This window comes from Hyla sarda, chromosome 7 (assembly GCF_029499605.1).
Source record: "Hyla sarda isolate aHylSar1 chromosome 7, aHylSar1.hap1, whole genome shotgun sequence".
NCBI lineage: Eukaryota > Metazoa > Chordata > Amphibia > Anura > Hylidae > Hyla > Hyla sarda.
Genome location: NC_079195.1, coordinates 208,779,425 through 208,799,954, shown reverse-complemented (window position 1 = coordinate 208,799,954; position 20,530 = coordinate 208,779,425). Strand labels below are relative to the sequence as shown.

Here is a 20,530-nt window from a genome sequence, read left to right as displayed (position 1 = left end):
CCGGGCCTCAAAAATAAACAAAATAAACTTATACTTACCTTCCTATGAGCCCCCGCTGGTCCGGCACAGGCCTCACGGTCCGGCAGTGCTGACCTCATTCCACTTCCTGGGGACGGGGACGCCGCAGAGCCGTCGGCGTATCCCTGGCCGCAGCAATGTCCTGACCCTGCCGGTGATAGGCTGAGCCCACTGTCATGTAAGGAGCTCTGGCCGGCTTCTTACATGACAGTGGGCTCAGCCTATCACCGGCAGGGGCGGGACATCGCTGTGGCCGGTGATACGCCGACAGCTCTGCGGCGTCCCTGTCCAGAGGAAGTGGAATGAGGTCAGCACTGTCGGACCGTGAGGCCTGTGCCGGACCAACGGGGCTCATAGGAAGGTATGTATGAGTTTATTTTGTTTATTTTTGAGACCCGGGCACAGGCATATTTAAAAGTGTTCCACTACAGTTGTCCTTTAAAGTGCGAACCATTTCTCTTAGGCCATATATGGCAAAATACATCCATATTTTGGCACTTAACATGCCAAAAAAAAGATCTGCTTTGAAAAAAAAGACATTTTGGGAGTGTTGCTTTTGCTGGAGCTCAAATGGGCTAAATGCAAAGAAAGACAGCTTTTGCTGTGAAAACTCCTTGGATCTGCAGCAAAGTTGCCCATAGCAACCAATCAGATCACTTCTTCTATTTCTCAGAGGCCTTTTCAAAAATGAAAGAAGCGATCTGATTGGTTGCTATGGGCAGCTGGTCGACTTTTCTCTGCACAAGTTTTGATGAATCTCCCCCTTTGTGCTTACCTGTGGCAACTAATGTGGCAGGCATGGGTTTTAAGATAATTTGCATACAAATCCTGAAATGACTTGATATTGCTGCCTATATTTCCCCATGAATGTCCCAACATTGCATAGAGAGAGGGTGTGACATTTGATCACTGCACCTGACCATCTCATTAGGCTGCTGGTGCTGGAGGTCACCCAGGTGAACTGATAAGACTCAAAAGTGGATTGGTGTCAGTTCAAATTATATGCAGTTATGATGTTTTCTATCATTCAAGTGTGTTTATTTAGAGAAAGAATGCCATGAGGCCAAAGTGAAATGACCTAGAAACACAACGGAGGTTACGCCCCCTCCCATATACATGAATGGAGTGGGCGTGGTGTGTTGCCATGAGGGAACGTGTCATGACGTCACCACCACAACCGCCAGAACCCAGCGTTCTGAACATAATGACCAATCAGATTGCTTCTTCCCAGCAGCCCTACCACCGCGATCACAAATCTTAGCCCCTAGCCTTTGGATAGGAGATAATATGTCTAACAACAGAGTGCCCCTTTAAGGCCCTTTTACTGTTCCTGATAAATCGGCTCATGTCAATGCAGCCATATAAATTATTTCTATTGGCCGCACATCATCCTTGACCCTTGTGAAATTTCAACAAATAACAGCTAGATCGGCGCTTGTTCTCTGATCCCATCCGCCCTAATAACCAGGGGTCAAATCCTGGGGAAATAAAAGTGTGGGAACTCACCCAAGATTTCCACTCAAGGGCTGGTCCTGCTAATGGGAATGGTGTTCTTGCTGTAAAAAAAATGTGCAGGAACTCAGTTCCCATGTGTCCCTGCAGGACTTGAGCCCTGCTAATAACATGCATTTATACCAAATACCTTTGTCTTTTCTTTCAGGCATTTCTGGATAGTTTCACTAGAGCCCTGCAATATGAATATGGCTCCCACGGAATCTTTATACAGAGTCTGATTCCAGGCTTTGTGGTCACAAAGATGATAAACTTTGCTGAAATCTTGAGGAACAAATCCATATTCGTACCACTGCCGAAAGACTATGCGCATAATGCTGTAAGAACAATTGGGACGACACTGAGAACAACTGGACACTGGTCACATGGCCTCCAGGTAAATATGGTCAATAGGATGCAAGGAAAACAATGGGGTTTATTTACTAACGTGATCCCGACTCTTTTTTTCTTGGGTTTTGCACCCAAATTGTGTTGCACGTTCCATGCGATACAATTTGCGACCAAAAAAAACCTAAACCCTCCAGTTCACAAGAGAAACCCGAAAAGGGGGTTGAGGTGGCGGGGTGTGACATTATGAGGGGGCGGGGCTACGATGTCACAAGCTCCCAGCGACTGCTCCATCGCTGAGCAGCGGAGTACCCCTTTAACCCCTTAATGACGCCACGCGTAAATGTACGTCCTGGTGAGCTGGTACTTAACGCATCAGGACATACATTTACGTCCTCTGCATAACCGCGGGCATCAGAGCGATGCTCGGGTCATGGGCGGCGGCTGATAGCAGCCAGGGACCCGCCGGTAATGGCGGACATCGGCGATCACGCGGATGCCCGCCATTAACCCCTCAGATGCCATGATCAATACAGATCATGGCATCTGCAGCATCGCGGTTACTAAAAATGGATGATCGGTTCGCCCGCAGCGCTGCCGGTAGCCGGAAGTCCCCTCACCTGCCTCCACTGCCTTCCACGGGTCTTCTGCTCTGATTTGAGATCGAGCAGACCAGAGCAGAAGATGACCGATAATACTGATCAGTGCTATTTCCTATGCATAGCACTGAACAGAATTAGCAATCGAATGATTGCTATAAATAGTCCCCTATGGGGACTATAAGAGTGTAAAAAAAAAAGTGAAAAACCCTCTCCCTCAATAAAAATGTAAATTGTCCAATTTTCCCTATTTCACCCCCAAAAAGTGTAGAAGAATAAATATTTTATATACATATTTGGTATCGCCGCGTGCGTAAATATCCAAACTATTTAAATTAAATGTTATTGACACCGTACGGTGAACATAGAAAAAAAAAAGTCCAAAATAGCTGCTTTTTTTTAATAACATTTGAAAAAAAATGTATTAAAAGTTTTATATAAGCAAATAAGGTATCAATAATAAGTACAGACCACGGCGCAAAAAATGAGCCCTCATACCACCGCTTATACAGAAAAATGAAAAAGTTATAGGTTTTCAAAATAGGGGGATTTTAAACATACTAATTTGGTTAAAAAGTTTGCGATTTTTTTAAGCGCAACAGTAATTTTTACCGTAAATTGTACCGCGTGAAAAGGAAACCTTCCAAAATTTGGAAAATTGCGGTTTTCTTTTTAATTTCTCCACACAAATAGTATTTTTTTTGTTGTGCCATACATTTTATGGTAAAGTGAGTGATGGCATTATAACGGACAACTGGTCACGCAAAAAACAAGCCCTCATACTGATCTGTGGATGAAAATATAAAAGAGTTATGATTTTTTGAAGGCGAGGAGGAAAGGATAGGATAGGGGATAAGATGTTAGATCGGGGGGGGGGGGGGACCCCCGGGATCTCCAGGCCGGCAGCAGCGGTGTCCGGAACACTGCCACGCCCCCCTCCATTCAGCTGCCACGTCACCTCCATTCATGTCTATAGGAGGGGGCATGACGGCTAGTACATAGCCATCATACATCCTCCCATAGACCTGAATGGAGGGGGCGTGGCAGCTGTAGTCGCCAGTCATCTGGCACGGAGTGGCGTTTGCACCATGCACGGATGATCAGGGTGCCATGTCGGCGATCGCGGGGGTCCCCAGCGGCGGGATCCCCGCGATCTAACATCTTATGCCCTATCCTTTTGATAGGGGATAAGATGTTTTGTGCCAGAGTACCCCTTTAACCTCTTAAGGACGCAGGGCGTATGGATACGCCCTGCATCCCGAGTCCTTAAGGATGCAGGGCGTATCCATACGCCCGTGGGAATTCCGGTCCCCACCGCTAGCCGGTTGGGGACCGGAGCCGGATGCATGCTGAAATCGTTTAGCAGGCATCCCGGCATATCCCCCAGGGGGGTCATTATGTCCCCCCATGTCGGTGATCGCAGCACATCGCTCATCAATTCAGATGAGCGATGCGCTGCGATTCCGTTCCCCGCCGCTCGCCGGGCGGGGATCGGAGCCGGATGTCTGCTGATTTCTATCAGCAGACATCCCGGAGGACCTCCTATACCGGCGATCGCTGCAGGACGCCGGTAACTACTAACCGGCGTTCTGCAGCGGTTCCGGGTCATCAGGGTCATGTGTGACCCTGTGACCCGAATAGAGATGGTGACTGGTGGTGTAGTATACACCACCAATCACCATCCATGCTGTACTGGGGGCTGGCATTGTGGCCACCCCCCTCAGTACAGTTGTGATTGGGTGGCCAAAGTGGCCACACCAATCACATAGTAATGGGAGGGGATCTGGTGGGCTAGGAGCATGTTGCTCCGTTCTGCCCGCCATTTCAGAGAGATCTGGTGTGCAGGACGGAGCCCCGTGCTGCCCCCATCCCCTCAGTAAAAAAAAGTGCCCCTTGCCCCCTTTCTGTGGCCCCTTGGCATAGAAATCCCCAGGGATAGCTTTAGATTTAGGTAGGGACAGGCTAGGGTTAAAAAAAAAAAAGTTTTTATTATTTTTTTTTTTCAGCGTACCTCAGTGGGTGTCCGTGGGTCCGTAGCACCTTTAGCTGCGTGACCCCGGCCCTGCTGCCGCCAGCCTTTTTTTTGGCGCAGATCTTTTTTTTTTTCTAAGCGTGTGTGCGGACCCTCTTAGTTATAAAAGAGCGGTCCGCCACCGTTTGTTAGAGCCCACACGCCGCTGATCAGTCCCGTAGTACTGATCAGCATTTTTTTTTGTGGTGCCGGCGCTTTTTTTCGCGTTTTCTAGCGTTTTTTGCACCCATAGGCGGTCCGTGCCACCAGTAGCAGGCGTGTACTGTGTGGCCGTACCTTACCTGTGTGTGTGCGGCGTGCCTCACCGCTGTCAGTGATTTATCACTGATCAGCGTTTTTTTTTGTGGTAAAGGCACTTTTTTCGGTTAACGCGTATTTTTTTTTTGCACCCATAGGCGGTCCGTGCCACCAGTAGCAGGCGTGTACTGTGTGGACGGACCGTACCTGTGTGTGCAGCCTGTCCCACCGCTGTCAGTGATTTATCACTGATCAGCATTTTTTTTGGGGGGTTCAGGCGGGTGCATTTTTTCGGGGTTAAGCGTTTTTTTTATTTTATTTTTCAGGTTTTTTGTGTGGGGGTCTGTGTACAAGCCACCAACCACTGTTCTGGGCTGAGTGGCCGGACCCCCCCCCACTGACTTCTGCGCCCCCTGCCGCCACAAGCGCTAATCAGTGCGCACACCACTGATTAGATAAACGCTTTTTTTTGGCGTAGGGCTTTTTTGCGCTAAAAGTCTCTTTTTTGTTTTTAAAAAAAGTCGCCTTTTTATTTTTTTTCTGTTAGGGCGGGTTAGTTTAGTTAGGTTAGGTTAGGTTGGGTTAGGGAGGTAATATCACACCACACCACACGCAGCACACACACCAATAAAGTTTTCCCCCTACACACACACATACCCGTATCCCCATTAGAGTAGGGAAATGGCCCGCAGAGCGTTTTCGGCGGAGGAGGCATATGCCATAATTGCCTCCGACACCGAGAGCTGCTCAGAGGACGATGAAGACCCCACCTTCCTTATTTCATCGTCCTCCTTATCATCTAGTTCAGATGATGAGCCACCAAGGCGGCGAACTCGCCGCCGTGCGGCGCCGTAAACCTCCTCTGCCCTTGACCCTGTGCCCCATGCTAGTATGAGTCCCCCTGGCGTTCATACTAGTGAAGCCCCCCAGCCAAGGTCACTGGTACCTCGTACCGGAGAACTTGAATGGGCTGAGCCAGCAGACCACGAGCCCGTGATTCCTGAGTTTGTTGGCGACTCAGGAATCAAGATTAACATCGCCGGGTTCACTGAAAAGGACTTTTTCGGTCATTTTTTCAGTGACGACTTTGTTAATCTAATGGTTACACAGACGAATCTGTACGCCCAACAGTTCGTCGCCGCTAACCCGGGCTCACTTTTAGCTAGACCCGGCGGCTGGACTCCAGTCGATGCAGCCGAAATGAGGACCTTTTGGGGCCTCGTGCTGCATATGGGTCTACTTAAAAAACCCAGTGTCAGGCAATATTGGAGTGGGGACATCCTGTACCAGACCCCGCTCTACAATATGGCACTGACACGTCCCCGGTTCGAGGCCATTCGGAGATGTTTGCATTATGCTGATAATGCGGCATGTCCCCCCCGAACTGATCCCGCGTATGACCGCCTGTATAAAATCAGGCCGGTCATCAATCACTTCGGGGCCAGATTTTGGGAGGCCTATGTCCCTGGAAGGGAGGTCGCTATTGATGAGTCTCTCATCAGCTTTAAGGGGAGACTCAGCTTCCGGCAATACATCCCGACCAAGCGAGCGCGGTATGGCGTGAAGATGTATAAACTTTGCGAGAGTACCTCCGGGTACACTTGCAAGTTTATGGTGTATGAGGGACGAGATTCCCGCATTGAACCCCCAGATTGTTCCCCCACTCTGGGTGTTAGCGGGAAAATCGTTTGGGGCCTTTTGCACCCATTGCTAGATAAAGGTTACCACCTTTACGTGGATAACTTTTATACTAGTATCCCTCTCTTCACATCCCTCGCCGCCAGATCCACGGTCGCTTGTGGGACAGTCCGGAAGAATCAAAGAGGCCTTCCTTCCTATCCCCTGCATACTCCTATCCCCCGGGGTGAGTCCCGTGCCTTTTCCCATGAGAACCTGTTGTTGGTCCGGTATAAGGACAAGAGGGATGTCCTTATGCTCACCACAATTCATGGGAATGGCAGCACCCCTGTCCCTGTGCGAGGTACCGTGGGACCGGTCCTCAAGCCCGATTGTATTCTGGACTACAATCGGTATATGGGGGGAGTTGATCTTTCTGATCAAGTCCTCAAGCCATATAATGCCATGCGGAAAACACGCGTATGGTACAAAAAAGTTGCGGTCTACATGGTACAGGTTGCCATGTACAACGCTTTTGTACTGTACAAGTACGCTGGCAACACAGGGACATACCTGGAGTTCCAAGAGGAAGTTCTAAAGGCCCTCATCTTTGGTGACCGCCAAATAGCGGGTCAGAGCACCTCTGGAACTTCAGGTCCCCGGATCGTCCCCGGCCAACACTTTCCATGTGTGATCCCCCACACTGGAAAGAAGGGACGATCTCAGAAGAAATGCAGAGTGTGTCGCAAGAGGGGGATTCGGAAGGACACCACCACTCAATGCGACACTTGCCCCGATCATCCGGGCCTCTGCATAGGCTGCTTCAGGGAGTATCACACTTCCATGGAGTACTAAATTTTCCATCCTTTGCCCTAATTTTCATTCCCCAAAATTCGACTCCAGTGTACCAGTCCAGAGTACATTGTCTTCCAATTTTTATACCAACCCCCCCCCCCCCCAAAAAAAAAGACAAAAAACACCTTTTTCCCAATGACCCCAATATCTTTTTCATTCCTTCCCCCTAAAAAATGGGTCATGGGACACAGAGTCAACAGCATTGGAGGTTTGCAGTTGCCTCAAATGTGCAACGCTCTCTCTCCCCACCTGAGCGGGTTGCGCATTTGAGGTAACAGAATAGGTACGGCCCCACACATCCCCTTCCCAGAATGATGATTCAGAGTATAGGGTTTGGGGCGGGCATCCTTTTTACTTTTGGCTGTACTCTGGGTCATCATTCTGGGAAAATAATTGGCATATCAGTTCTAAAATTGCAATTTTCTTCCCCCCATAGTACTCTTCATCCATTCCTGGAAAATAAATGAAGGGAACACCCGTCTGTTCCAAATCTCCACTTCACCCTATACACCTTCCCTAGGGGGTGTACTGTTTGTAGTATTCTCACATGTGGGTGTTCCTTTCTTGTATTTTCCTCTGAATGTATGTAACTTTTAGGTCCGTAACAAACATCCGCCTCAAATGTGAAGAGTTCTCGCTGAGCTCTGTCGTATTTCCAGGCGACAATTCGGAGTCACATGTTAGTTGTTCCCAGAAAAATGAAGCAGAGTATAGGTTGAAAATTGCAATTTTCAAAAGCTAACCTTCATCCATTCCTGGAAAATAAATTTAGGAAACACCCGTGCGTTCAAAATGTCCTCTTTACCCCTATACCCATTCCCCAGGGTGGGTACTTTCTGTAATGGTGTCACATGTGGGTGTTTCATTTTTGTATTTTCCTCGGAATGTATGTAACCTTCAGCTACTGATATGCCATAGGCCACAAATACAAAGTGACCTCTATGACTTCTGAGCCTTGTTGTGCGCCCGTCCAGCACGTTACCCCATATGTGGATGTATTTTTATAGTCAGGGGGAAAAGCCCTCCAAAATTTGTAACCCAATTCCTCATATTACCCCTTGTGAAAATGTAAAAAATTGGGTAACCCCAGCATTTTAGTGTAAAAAAAAATCTAATTTTTCAATTTATGGCCCACTTTTCAAAAAACCTATGAGGTGTTATTTCCCGCTGTACCCCTTGTTATGTTCATTGAGGGGTGTAGTTTCCAAAATGGTGTCACATGTGTTTTTTTTATGTTGGGTGCTTTATAAATGCACATGACCCCCGACTTCAATTTCAGCAAAATTTTCACTCCTTCCATTCTGAGCATTGTAGTGCGTCCACAGAGCAATTTACATCCACATATGGGGTATTTTTTTTCTCAGACAAAATTGTTCTTCAAATTTTGGGGGCCTTTTGCCCTATTACCCAATGTGAAAATGAAACATTTGGGGTAACGCAAAATTTTTCACTTTTATGGCCCACTGTTCAAAAAACCTGTGAGGTGTAAGTACTCACTGTAACACTGTTACATTCCCCGAGGGGTCTAGTTTCCAAAATGGTATGCCATGTGTTTTTTTTTTTTTTTTTGCTGTCCTGGCACCATAGGGGCTTCCTAAATGCGGCATGCCCCCAGAGCAAAATTTGTAACTCCTTCTCTTCTGAGACCTGTAGTGCGCCAGCAGAGCACTTTTCACCGCCATATGGGGTGTTTTCTGAATCGGGAGAAATTGGGTTTCAAATTTTGGGGGGTATTTTCTGCTTTAACCCTTTGTAAAAATGTAAAATTTTTGAGAAATCAAGCATTTTAGGTAAAAAATATACATTTTTTTTTACATATGCAAAAGTCGTGAAACCCCTGTGGGGTATTAAGGTTCACTTTACCCCTTGTTACATTCCCCAAGGGGTCTAGTTTCCAAAATGGTATGCCATGTGTTTTTTTTTTTTTGCTGTCCTGGCACCATAGGGGCTTCCTAAATGCGGCATGCCCCCAGAGCAAAATTTGCTTGCAAAAAGCCAAATGTGACTCCTTCTCTTCTGAGACCTGCAGTGCGCCAGCAGAGCACTTTTCACCCCCATATGGGGTGTTTTCTGAATCAGGAGAAATTGGGCTTCAAATTTTGGGGGGTATTTTCTGCTTTAACCCTTTGTAAAAATGTAAAATTTTTGAGAAATCAAGCATTTTAGGTAAAAAATATACATTTTTTTTTACATATGCAAAAGTCGTGAAACCCCTGTGGGGTATTAAGGTTCACTTTACCCCTTGTTACATTCCCCAAGGGGTCTAGTTTCCAAAATGGTATGCCATGTGTTTTTTTTTTGCTGTCCTGGCACCATAGGGGCTTCCTAAATGCGGCATGCCCCCAGAGCAAAATTTGTAACTCCTTCTCTTCTGAGACCTGTAGTGCGCCAGCAGAGCACTTTTCACCGCCATATGGGGTGTTTTCTGAATCGGGAGAAATTGGGTTTCAAATTTTGGGGGGTATTTTCTGCTTTAACCCTTTGTAAAAATGTAAAATTTTTGAGAAATCAAGCATTTTAGGTAAAAAATATACATTTTTTTTTTACATATGCAAAAGTCGTGAAACCCCTGTGGGGTATTAAGGTTCACTTTACCCCTTGTTACATTCCCCAAGGGGTCTAGTTTCCAAAATGGTATGCCATGTGTTTTTTTTTGCTGTCCTGGCACCATAGGGGCTTCCTAAATGCGGCATGCCCCCAGAGCAAAATTTGCTTGCAAAAAGCCAAATGTGACTCCTTCTCTTCTGAGACCTGCAGTGCGCCAGCAGAGCACTTCTCACCCCCATATGGGGTGTTTTCTGAATCGGGAGAAATTGGGCTTCAAATTTTGGGGGGTATTTTCTGCTTTAACCCTTTGTAAAAATGTAAAATTTTTGAGAAACCAAGCATTTTAGGTAAAAAATATACTTTTTTTTTTACATATGCAAAAGTCGTGAAACCCCTGTGGGGTATTAAGGTTCACTTTACCCCCTGTTACGTTCCCCAAGGGGTCTAGTTTCCAAAATGGTATGCCATGTGTTTTTTTTTTGCTGTCCTGGCACCATAGGGGCTTCCTAAATGCGGCATGCCCCCAGAGCAAAATTTGCTTGCAAAAAGCCAAATATGACTCCTTCTCTTCTGAGACCTGTAGTGCCCCAGCAGAGCACTTTTCACCCCCATATGGGGTGTTTTCTGAATCGGGAGAAATTGGACTTCAAATTTTGGGGGGTATTTTCTGCTTTAACCCTTTGAAAAAATGTAACATTTTTGAGAAACCAAGCATTTTAGGTAAAATATATATATATTTTTTTACATATGCAAAAGTCGTGAAACCCTGTGGGGTATTAAGGTTCACTTTACACCCTGTTACGTTCCCCAGGGGTTCTAGTTTCCAAAATGGTAAGCCATGTGTTTTTTTTTTGCTGTCCTGGCACCATAGGGGCTTCCTAAATGCGGCATGCCCCCAGAGCAAAATTTGCTTGCAAAAAGCCAAATATGACTCCTTCTCTTCTGAGACCTGTAGTGCGCCAGCAGAGCACTTTTCCCCCCCATATGGGGTGTTTTCTGAATCGGGAGAAATTGGACTTCAAATTTTGGGGGGTATTTTCTGCTTTAACCCTTTGTAAAAATGTAAAATTTTTGAGAAACCAAGCATTTTAGGTAAAAAATATCATTTTTTTTTTACATATGCAAAAGTCGTGAAACCCCTGTGGGGTATTAAGGTTCACTTTACCCCCTGTTACGTTCCTCAAGGGGTCTAGTTTCCAAAATGGTATGCCATGTGTTTTTTTTTTTTGCTGTCCTGGCACCATAGGGGCTTCCTAAATGCGGCATGCCCCCAGAGCAAAATTTGCTTGCAAAAAGCCAAATGTGACTCCTTCTCTTCTGAGACCTGCAGTGCGCCAGCAGAGCACTTTTCACCCCCATATGGGGTGTTTTCTGAATCGGGAGAAATTGGGCTTCAAATTTTGGGGGGTATTTTCTGCTTTAACCCTTTGTAAAAATGTCAAATTTTTGAGAAACCAAGCATTTTAGGTAAAAAATATATATATTGTTTTACACATGCAAAAGTCGTGAAACCCCTGTGGGGTATTAAGGTTCACTTTACCCCTTGTTACATTCCCCAAGGGGTCTAGTTTCCAAAATGGTATGCCATGTGTTTTTGTTTTGCTGTTTTGACACCCTAGGGGCTTCCTAAAGGTGACATGCCCCCCTAAAACCATTTCAGAAAAACGTACTCTCCAAAATCCCCTTGTCGCTCCTTCCCTTCTGAGCCCTCTACTGCGCCCACCGAACAATTAACATAGAAATTGGGCTACAAAGATAAGTATAAATTTTCTCCTTTTACCCCTTGCAAAAATTCAGAAATTGGGTCTACAAGAACATGCGAGTGTAAAAAATGAAGATTTAGAATTTTCTTCTTCACTTTGCTGCTATTCCTGTGAAACACCTAAAGGGTTAAAAAACTTACTGAATGTCATTTTGAATACTTTGGGGGGTGCAGTTTTTATAATGGGGTCATTTATGGGGTATTTCTAATATGAAGACCCTTCAAATCCACTTCAAACCTGAACTGGTCCCTGAAAAATATCGAATTTGAAAATTTTGTGAAAATTTGAAAATTGCTGCTGAAATTTGAAGCCCTCTGGTGTCTTCCAAAAGTAAAAACACGTCAATTTTATGATGCAAACATAAAGTAGACATATTGTATATGTGATCCAAAAAAATATATATTTTGAATATCCATTTTCCTTACAAGCAGAGAGCTTCAAAGTGAGAAAAATGCAAAATTTTCATTTTTTTCATCAAATTTTGGGATTTTTCACCAAGAAAGGATGCAAGTTACCACAAAATTTTACCAGTATGTTAAAGTAGAATATGTCACGAAAAAACAATCTCGGAATCAGATTGATAACTAAAAGCATTCCAGAGTTATTAATGTTTAAAGTGACAGTGGTCAGAATTGCAAAAAATGGCTCAGTCCTTAAGGTGAAAAAGGGCTCAGTCCTTAAGGGGTTAAAGGGGTACTCCGGTAGAAACCTTTTTTTATTTTTTTTTTTTTAAATCAACTGTTGCCAGAAGGTAAAATCTTAATCCTTCCAGTACTTATTAGTGGAAATTCTTTTCTTTTGGGATTTCTTTTCTGTCACAACCACAGTCCTCTCTGCTGACACCTCTGTCCATTTCAGGAACTGTCCAGAGCAGCATATGTTTGCTATGGGGATTTTCTCCTGCTCTGGATAATTCTTGACATGGACAGAGGTGCCAGCAGAGAGCACTGTGGTCGTGACAAAAAAGAAATCCAAAAAGAAAAGAATTTCCTCTGTAGTATACAGCTGCTAATAAGTACTGGAAGGATTAAGATTTTTTAATAGAAGTAATTTACAAATCTGTTTAACTTTCTGGCATCAGTTGATTTAAAAACAATAAAAATCCACCGGAGTACCCCTTTAAGGTGGGATCTTTTATTACAAGCTCTGCTTGGGAATGGACAATATTTGATGGAAGCATAGAGTGAATCTAGGGATGGGCAATATATGTGAATTGTCTCCTTAACCCCTTAAGGACATAGGGCGTATCCATACGCCCCCGTTTCCAAGTCCTTAAGGACCGAGGGCGTATGGATACGCCCTGAGCATTTCCGGCCCCCACCGCTAGCCGGAGGGGAGCCGGAGCCGGATGCCTGCTGAAATCGTTCAGCAGGCATCCCGGCATATCGCCCAGGGGGGTCATTATGTCCCCCCATGTCGGCTATTGCCGCAGATCGCTGGACAATTCAGTCCAGCGATCTGCGGCGGATTCCGGGTCAATCGGGTCTCCAGTGACCCGATGACCCGGAATTACTGGCTGTTCGGGGCCGTCTCCGACGGCCCCGAACAGCCAGAGCCTGCAGGGGTGAGGTGGCACTGGTGCCACCTCACGATCGCCCTGATTCGTCGGCCGGATTACCGGCCGACCAATCAGGGCGCCTGCTGCGGGTGTCACTCCCGCAACCCGCTCCGCCCCTCTTCCGGAGGACGTGAGCGGGTGCGGGAAGACGACCCCCCGGTGCTGGGGACCCCGATCCCCGGCGTCCCTGTTGGGATCGGGGCCCCAGGAGCAGCGGCGGCGGCGGAGACGACGAGGGACTGACCTGTGCGGCGAGGATCGTTGGAGGTGAGTGACAGCCTCCTGCTGTTGCTTAGCAACAGCTCCCAGCATGCAACAAGGGCATGCTGGGAGCTGTAGTTATGCAACAGCAGGAGGCAGACCACCACAACTCCCAGCATGCCCTTATGGGCATGCTGGGACTTGTAGTTTTGCAACAGCTGGAGGCACATTCTTTCTATGGAAAAGTGTACCTTCAGCTGTTGTGTAACTACAACTCCCAGCTTGCACAAACAGCTCAAGTGCATGCTGGGAGTTGTAGTGGTGCATCTGGTGGTTGCATAACTACAACTCCCAGCATGCCCGTTGGCTGTCGGTGACTGCTGAGAGTTGTAGTTTTGCAACAGCTGAAGGCACACTGAGTTAAGTAGTAAACCAGTGTGTCTCCAGCTGTTGCATAACTACAATCCCCAGCATCCCCAGCCAATGTAGAATGCCTCCGGCTGTTGCATAACTACAAGACCCAGCATGCCCTTCCGCTGTCCGTACATGCTGGGGGTTGTAGCTTTTGCAACAGCTGAAGGCACACTGGTTGCAAAACACTGAGTTTGTTACCAAACTCGGTGTTTCACAACCTGTGTGTCTCCAGCTGTTGCAAAACTACAACTCCCAGCATGCACTGATAGACCGTCCATGCTGGGAGTTGTAGTTTTGCAACAGCTGGATGTTTCCCCCCCCAATGTGAATGTACAGGGTACACTCACATGGGTGGAGGATTACAGTAAGTATCTGGCTGCAAGTTTGAGCTGCAGCAAATTTTCTGCCGCTGCTCAAACTGCCAGCGAGAAACTACTGTGAACCCCCGCCCGTGCGACTGTACCCTAAAAACACTACACTAACACACAATAAAATAAAAAGTAAAAAACACTACATATACACATACCCCTACACAGCCCCCCTCCCCTCCCCAATAAAAATGAAAAACGTCTGGTACGCCACTGTTTCCAGAACGGAGCCTCCAGCTGTTGCAAAACAACTACTCCAGTATTGCCAGATAGCCACTGACTGTCCAGGCATGCTGGGAGTTTTACAACAGCTGGAGGCACCCTGTTTGGGAATCACTGGCGTAGAATACCCCAATGTCCACCCCTATGCAAGTCCCTAATTTAGGCCTCAAATGCGCATGGCGCTCTCACTTTGGAGCCCTGTCGTATTTCAAGGCAACAGTTTAGGGTCACATATGGGGTATCGCCGTACTCGGGAGAAATTGGGCTTCAAATTTTGGCGGATATTTTCTGCTATTACCCTTTTTAAAAATGTAAAATTTTTGGGAAAACAGGCATTTTAGGTAAAAAAAAAATTTTTTTTTACATATACAAAAGTCATGAAACACCTGTGGGGTATAAAGGTTCACTTAACCCCTTGTTACGTTCCCCGAGGGGTCTAGTTTCCAAAATGGTATGCCATGTGTGTATTTTTGCTGTCCTGGCACCATAGGGGCTTCCTAAATGCGGCATGCCCCCATAGCAAAATTTGCTTTCAAAAAGCCAAATATGACTCCTTCTCTTCTGAGACCTGTAGTGCGCCAGCAGAGCACTTTTCACCCCCATATGGGGTGTTTTCTGAATCGGGAGAAATTGGGCTTCAAATTTTGGTGGGTATTTTCTGCTATTACCCTTTTTAAAAATGTAAAATTTTTGAGAAACCAAGCATTTTAGGTAAAAAAAAATTATTTTTTTTACATATGCAAAAGTCGTGAAACACCTGTGGGGTATTAAGGTTCACTTTACCCCTTGTTACGTTCCCTGAGGGGTCTAGTTTCCAAAATGGTATGCCATGTGTGTATTTTTGCTGTCCTGGCACCATAGGGGCTTCCTAAATGCGGCATGCCCCAGAGCAAAATTTGCTTTCAAAAAGCCAAATGTGACTCCTTCTCTTCTGAGACCTGTAGTGCGCCAGCAGAGCACTTTTCACCCCCATATGGGGTGTTTTCTGAATCGGGAGAAATTGGGCTTCAAATTTTGGGGGGTATTTTCTGCTATTACACTTTTTAAAAATGTAAAATTTTTGGGAAATCAAGCATTTTAGGTAAAAAAAAAAATATATTTTTTACATATGCAAAAGTCGTGAAACACCTGTGGGGTATTAAGGTTCACTTTACCCCTTGTTACGTTCCCTGAGGGGTCTAGTTTCCAAAATGGTATGCCATGTGTGTTTTTTTGCTGTCCTGGCACCATAGGGGCTTCCTAAAGGTGACATGCCCCCCAAAAACCATTTGTCGCTCCTTCCCTTCTGAGCCCTCTACTGCGCCCGCCGAACAATTAACATAGACATATGAGGTATGTGCTTACTCGAGAGAAATTGGGTTTCAAATACAAGTAAAAATTTTCTCCTTTTTACCCCTTGCAAAAATTCAAAAATTGGGTCTACAAGAACATGCGAGTGTAAAAAATGAAGATTTTGAATTTTCTCCTTCACTTTGCTGCTATTCCTGTGAAACACCTAAAGGGTTAATACACTTACTGAATGTCATTTTGAATACTTTCGGGGGTGCATTTTTTATAATGGGGTCATTTGTGGGGTATTTCTAATATGAAGACCCTTCAAATCCACTTCAAACCTGAACTGGTCCATGAAAAATAGCGAGTTTGAAAATTTTGTGAAAAATTTCAAAATTGCTGCTGAACTTTGAAGCCCTTTGATGTCTTCCAAAAGTAAAAACTCATAAATTTTATGATGCAAACATAAAGTAGACATATTGTATATGTGAACCAAAAAAAAAATTATTTTGAATATCCATTTTCCTTACAAGCAGAGAGCTTCAAAGTTAGAAAAATGCTAAATTTTCATTTTTTTCATCAAATTTTGGGATTTTTCACCAAGAAAGGATGCAAGTTACCATAAAATTTTACCACTAAGTTAAAGTAGAATATGTCACGAAAAAACAATCTCGGAATCAGAAAGATAACTAAAAGCATTCCAGAGTTATTAATGTTTAAAGTGACAGTGGTCAGAATTGCAAAAAACGCTCCGGTCCTTAACCCCTTCCCGACCTATGACATACCTGTACGTCATGGGTGGCAAGGTGTTCCCGACCCATGACATACAGGTACGTCATGGACATTACTGCCGCTACTCGCGGCATCCCGCAGCGCCCGGAAAGATGGTGGCTATCACTGATAGCCAGTCATCTTACCGTGCGACCACGGGGGGTTTCGTCCCCCACCCCCCCCAGCGATCGCTGCTTTCAGCTGGTCAAATCTGACTAGCTAATAGCAGCGTTTTGCTATGAAAATACTTAGCAGCGCGGTGTGTGAGTCCGGATCACGGGGATCGGGACACACACCGCTCTGCTAAGTGTCCCTGACCCGTCCCCCGGCGTCACTTACCCTTCGGAGCGGTGTCCCGAGCGGTCCCGGCGTCCTCCGTGCGGTCCCGACGTCCTCCGTGCGGTCCCGGCTGCGCTGCGTCCCGGAGGTGAGTTTCCGGCAGCAGTGCGGCATCTTCATTGGCAGCAGTGAGATCGCCGTAAAGCGATCTCACTGCTGCCTCTGAGAGTTTCAAAACTGCAACTCCCAGCATGCCCAGACAGCCTTTTGCTTTCTGGGCATGCTGGGAGTTGTAGTTTTGCAACATCTGGAGGTCCACAGTTTGGAGACCACTGTATAATGGTCTCCAATCTGTGCTCTTCCAGATGTAGCAAAACTACAAATCTCAGCATGCTCAGTCTGTCCAGGCATGCTGGGAGTTGTAGTTCTCTAACATCTGGAAGAGCACAGATTGGAGACCATTATACAGTGGTCTCCAAACTGTGGACCTCCAGATGTTGCAAAACTACAACTCCCAGCATGCCCAGACTGCCCAAGCATGCTGGAAGTTGTAGTTCGGCAACATCTGATCCTTCAGATATTGCCGAACTACAACTTCCAGCATGCCTTGGCAGACTGGGCATGCTGGGAGTTGTAGTTTTGCAACAACTGGAGGCACACTAGTTGGGAAACATTGTCCGTTTCCTACCTCAGTGCCTCCAGCTGTTGCAATTGTTGCAAAACTATAACTCCCAGCATGCACTGACAGACCATGCATGCTGGGAGTTGTAGTTTTGCAACAGCTGGAGGCACACTGGTTTGGAAACACAAAGTTTGGTTGCAAAACACTTGAAAGTTTATTACTTAACTTAGTGTTTCCAAACCAGTGTTCCTCCAGCTGTTGCAAAACTACAACTCCCAGCATGCACGGACAGCCAAAGGGCATGCTTGGAGTTTGCAACAGCTGGATGTTTGCCCCCTCCCCCCAATGTGAATGTACAGGGTACACTCACATGGGCGGAGGTTTACAGTGAGTGCTGCAAGTTTGAGATGGCGCAAATTTTGCGCTGCAGCTCAAACTTCCAGCGGCAAACTTGCTGTGAACCTCTGCCCATGTGACTGTACCCTAAAAACACAACACTACACTAACACTAACCTAAAATAAAAAGTAAAAGACACTACATATACACATACCCCTACACAGCCCCCCTCCCCCCAAAAAATGAAAAACGTCTGGTACGCTACTGTTTCCAAAATGGAGCCTCCAGCTGTTGCAAAATAATAACTCCCAGTATTGCCGGACAGCCATTGACTGTCCAGGCATGCTGGGAGTTTTGCAACAGCTGGAGGCACCCTGTTTGGGAATCACTGGCGTAGAATACCCCTATGTCCACCCCTATGCAAATCCCTAATTCAGGCCTCAAATGCGCATGGCGCTCTCACTTTGGAGCCCTGTCGTATTTCAGGGTAACAGTTTTGGGACACATATGGGGTATCGCCGTACTCGGGAGAAATTGCCTTACAAATTTTGGGGGGCTTTTTCTTCTTTAACCCCTTATGAAAAGGTGAAGTTGGGGTCTACACCAGCATGTTAGTGTAAAAAAATAAATTTTTTACACTGACATGCTGGTGTTGCCCTATACTTTTCATTTTCACAAGAGGTAAAAGGGAAAAAAGACCCTCTAAATTTGAAACGCAATTTCTCGTGAGTACGGAGATACCCCATATGTGGGCGCAAAGTGCTCTGGGGGCGCACAACAAGGCTCAGAAAGGAGAGTGCACCATGTACATTTGAGGCGATTTGCACAGGGGTGGCTGATTGTTACAGCAGTTCTGACAAACGCAAAACAATAAATATCCACATGTGACCCCATTTTGGAAACTACACCCCTCACGGAATGTAATAAGGGGTGCAGTGAGCATTTACACCCCACTGGTGTATGACAGATTTTTGGAACAGTGGTCTGTGAAAATGAAAAATAAAATTTTTGATTTGCACAGTCCACTGTTTCAAATATCTGTCAAACGCCAGTGGGGTGTAAATGCTCACTGCACCCCTTATTAAATTACATGAGGGGTATAGTTTCCAAAATGGGGTCACATGTGGGGGAGGTCCACTGTTCTGGCACCATAGGGGCTTCCTAAATGGGACATGCCCCCCAAAAACCCTTTCAGAAAAACTCACTCTCCAAAATCCCATTGTCGCTCCTTCCCTTCTGAGCCCTCTACTGCGCCCGCCGGACACTTTACATACGCATATGAGGTATTTCCTTACTCAAGAGAAATTGGGTTACCAATTTTAGGGTGATTTCTCTCCTTTTACCCCTTGTAAAAATTCAAAAATTGGGTCTACAAGAAAATGCGAGTGTAAAAAATGAAGATTTAGAATTTTCTCCTTCACTTTGCTGCTATTCCTGTGAAACACCTAAAGGGTTAAAACACTTACTGAATGTCATTTTGAATACTTTGGGGGGTGCAGTTTTTATAATGGGGTAATTTATGGGGTATTTCTAATATGAAGACCCTTAAAATCCACTTCCAACCTGAACTGGGCCCTGAAAAATTACGATTTTGAAAATCTTGAGAAAAATTGGAAAATTGCTGCGGAACTTTGAAGCCCTCTGGTGTCTTCCAAAAGTAAAAACTTGTCAATTTTTTAATGCAAACACAAAGTAGACATATTGTATATGTGAATCAATATGTAATTTATTTGGAATATCCATTTTCCTTTCAAGCAGAGACTTTCAAAGTTAGAAAAATGCTAAATTTTCAAAATTTTCATGAAATTTTTAGATTTTTTACCAAGAAAGGATACAAATATCAGTGAAATTTTACCGATAACATAAAGTAGAATATGTCACGAAAAAACAATCTCGGAATCAGAATGATAAGTAAAAGCATTCCAGAGTTATTAATGTTTAAAGTGACAGTGGTCAGATTTTCAAAAAATGCCCAGGTCATGAAGGTGAAAATGGGCTGGGTCATGAAGGGGTTAAGGTGAAAAAGGGCTCGGTCCTTAAGGGGTTAAAGGGGTACTCCGGTGGGAAAAAAAAAAATTTTAATCAACTGGTGCCCGAAAGTTAAACAGATTTGTAAATGACTTCTATTAAAAAATCTTAATCCTTCCTGTACTTATTAGCTGCTGAATACTACAGAGGAAATTCTTTTCTTTTTGAAACACAGAGCTGTCTGCTGACATCATGAGCACAGTGCTCTCTGCTGACATCTCTGTCCATTTTAGGAACTGTCCAGAACAGCCTATGTTTGCTATGGGGATTTCCTTTTACTCTGGACAGTTCCTAAAATGGACAGAGATGTCAGCAGAGAGCACTGTGGTCATGATGTCAGCAGACAGCTCTGTGTTTCAAACGGAAAATAATTTCCACTGTAGTATTCAGCAGCTAATAAGTACAGGAAGCATTAAGATTTTTTAATAGAAGTAATTTACAAATCTGTTTAACTTTCTGGCATCAGTTGATTTAAAAAAAAAAAAAAAAGTTTTTCACCGGAGAACCCCTTTAAACTAGGATAGACCTCTCAAGCTTACAAACCAGACCTCCTGCTACAGAAGAGCAGCTAGCCTAGAAGAATTCCATTTATCTGTAGAGATCACCTTTATAGCCCAAAGGTCATATGCATTATTACAAAATAATTTTCACTGTTACACAAAACTTACCCTGGCATAGGGGAATAGTGTGTTTTTATATATTTTACCAAGTTTCATTCATTTCATTTGTAAAAATTTCATTTCAGCTATCTATATTAAACTGGATGCCAGAACGCATTTGGATGTTTCTATGGGCCTATTTGAACAACAATTCTCGAGCGGAATACCTGTCCAAAGAAAAGCAGAGCTGAGAGCTTTTTCTTCATGGTTTGCAGACACAATGTCCTGTAACATTTGTGACCACATTATCATTCTTCTTTAAAGGGGTACTCCACTGCCCCAGCGTCCAGAA

At 45.2% G+C, this 20,530-nt stretch overlaps 1 protein-coding gene across 1 annotated transcript in view; it reads left to right on the top strand.

Annotated features, from left to right (window-relative positions):
* Window positions 1-20,530, top strand: part of LOC130283212 (inactive hydroxysteroid dehydrogenase-like protein 1) — a 39,623-nt gene extending 19,093 nt beyond the window's left edge. The window contains exons 4-5 of the mRNA XM_056532417.1: window positions 1,679-1,906; window positions 20,325-20,530. Of these exons, the coding sequence (XP_056388392.1) occupies window positions 1,679-1,906; window positions 20,325-20,429 (333 nt within the window). The 3' untranslated portion in view covers window positions 20,430-20,530. The remainder of the gene's footprint in view (window positions 1-1,678; window positions 1,907-20,324) is intronic.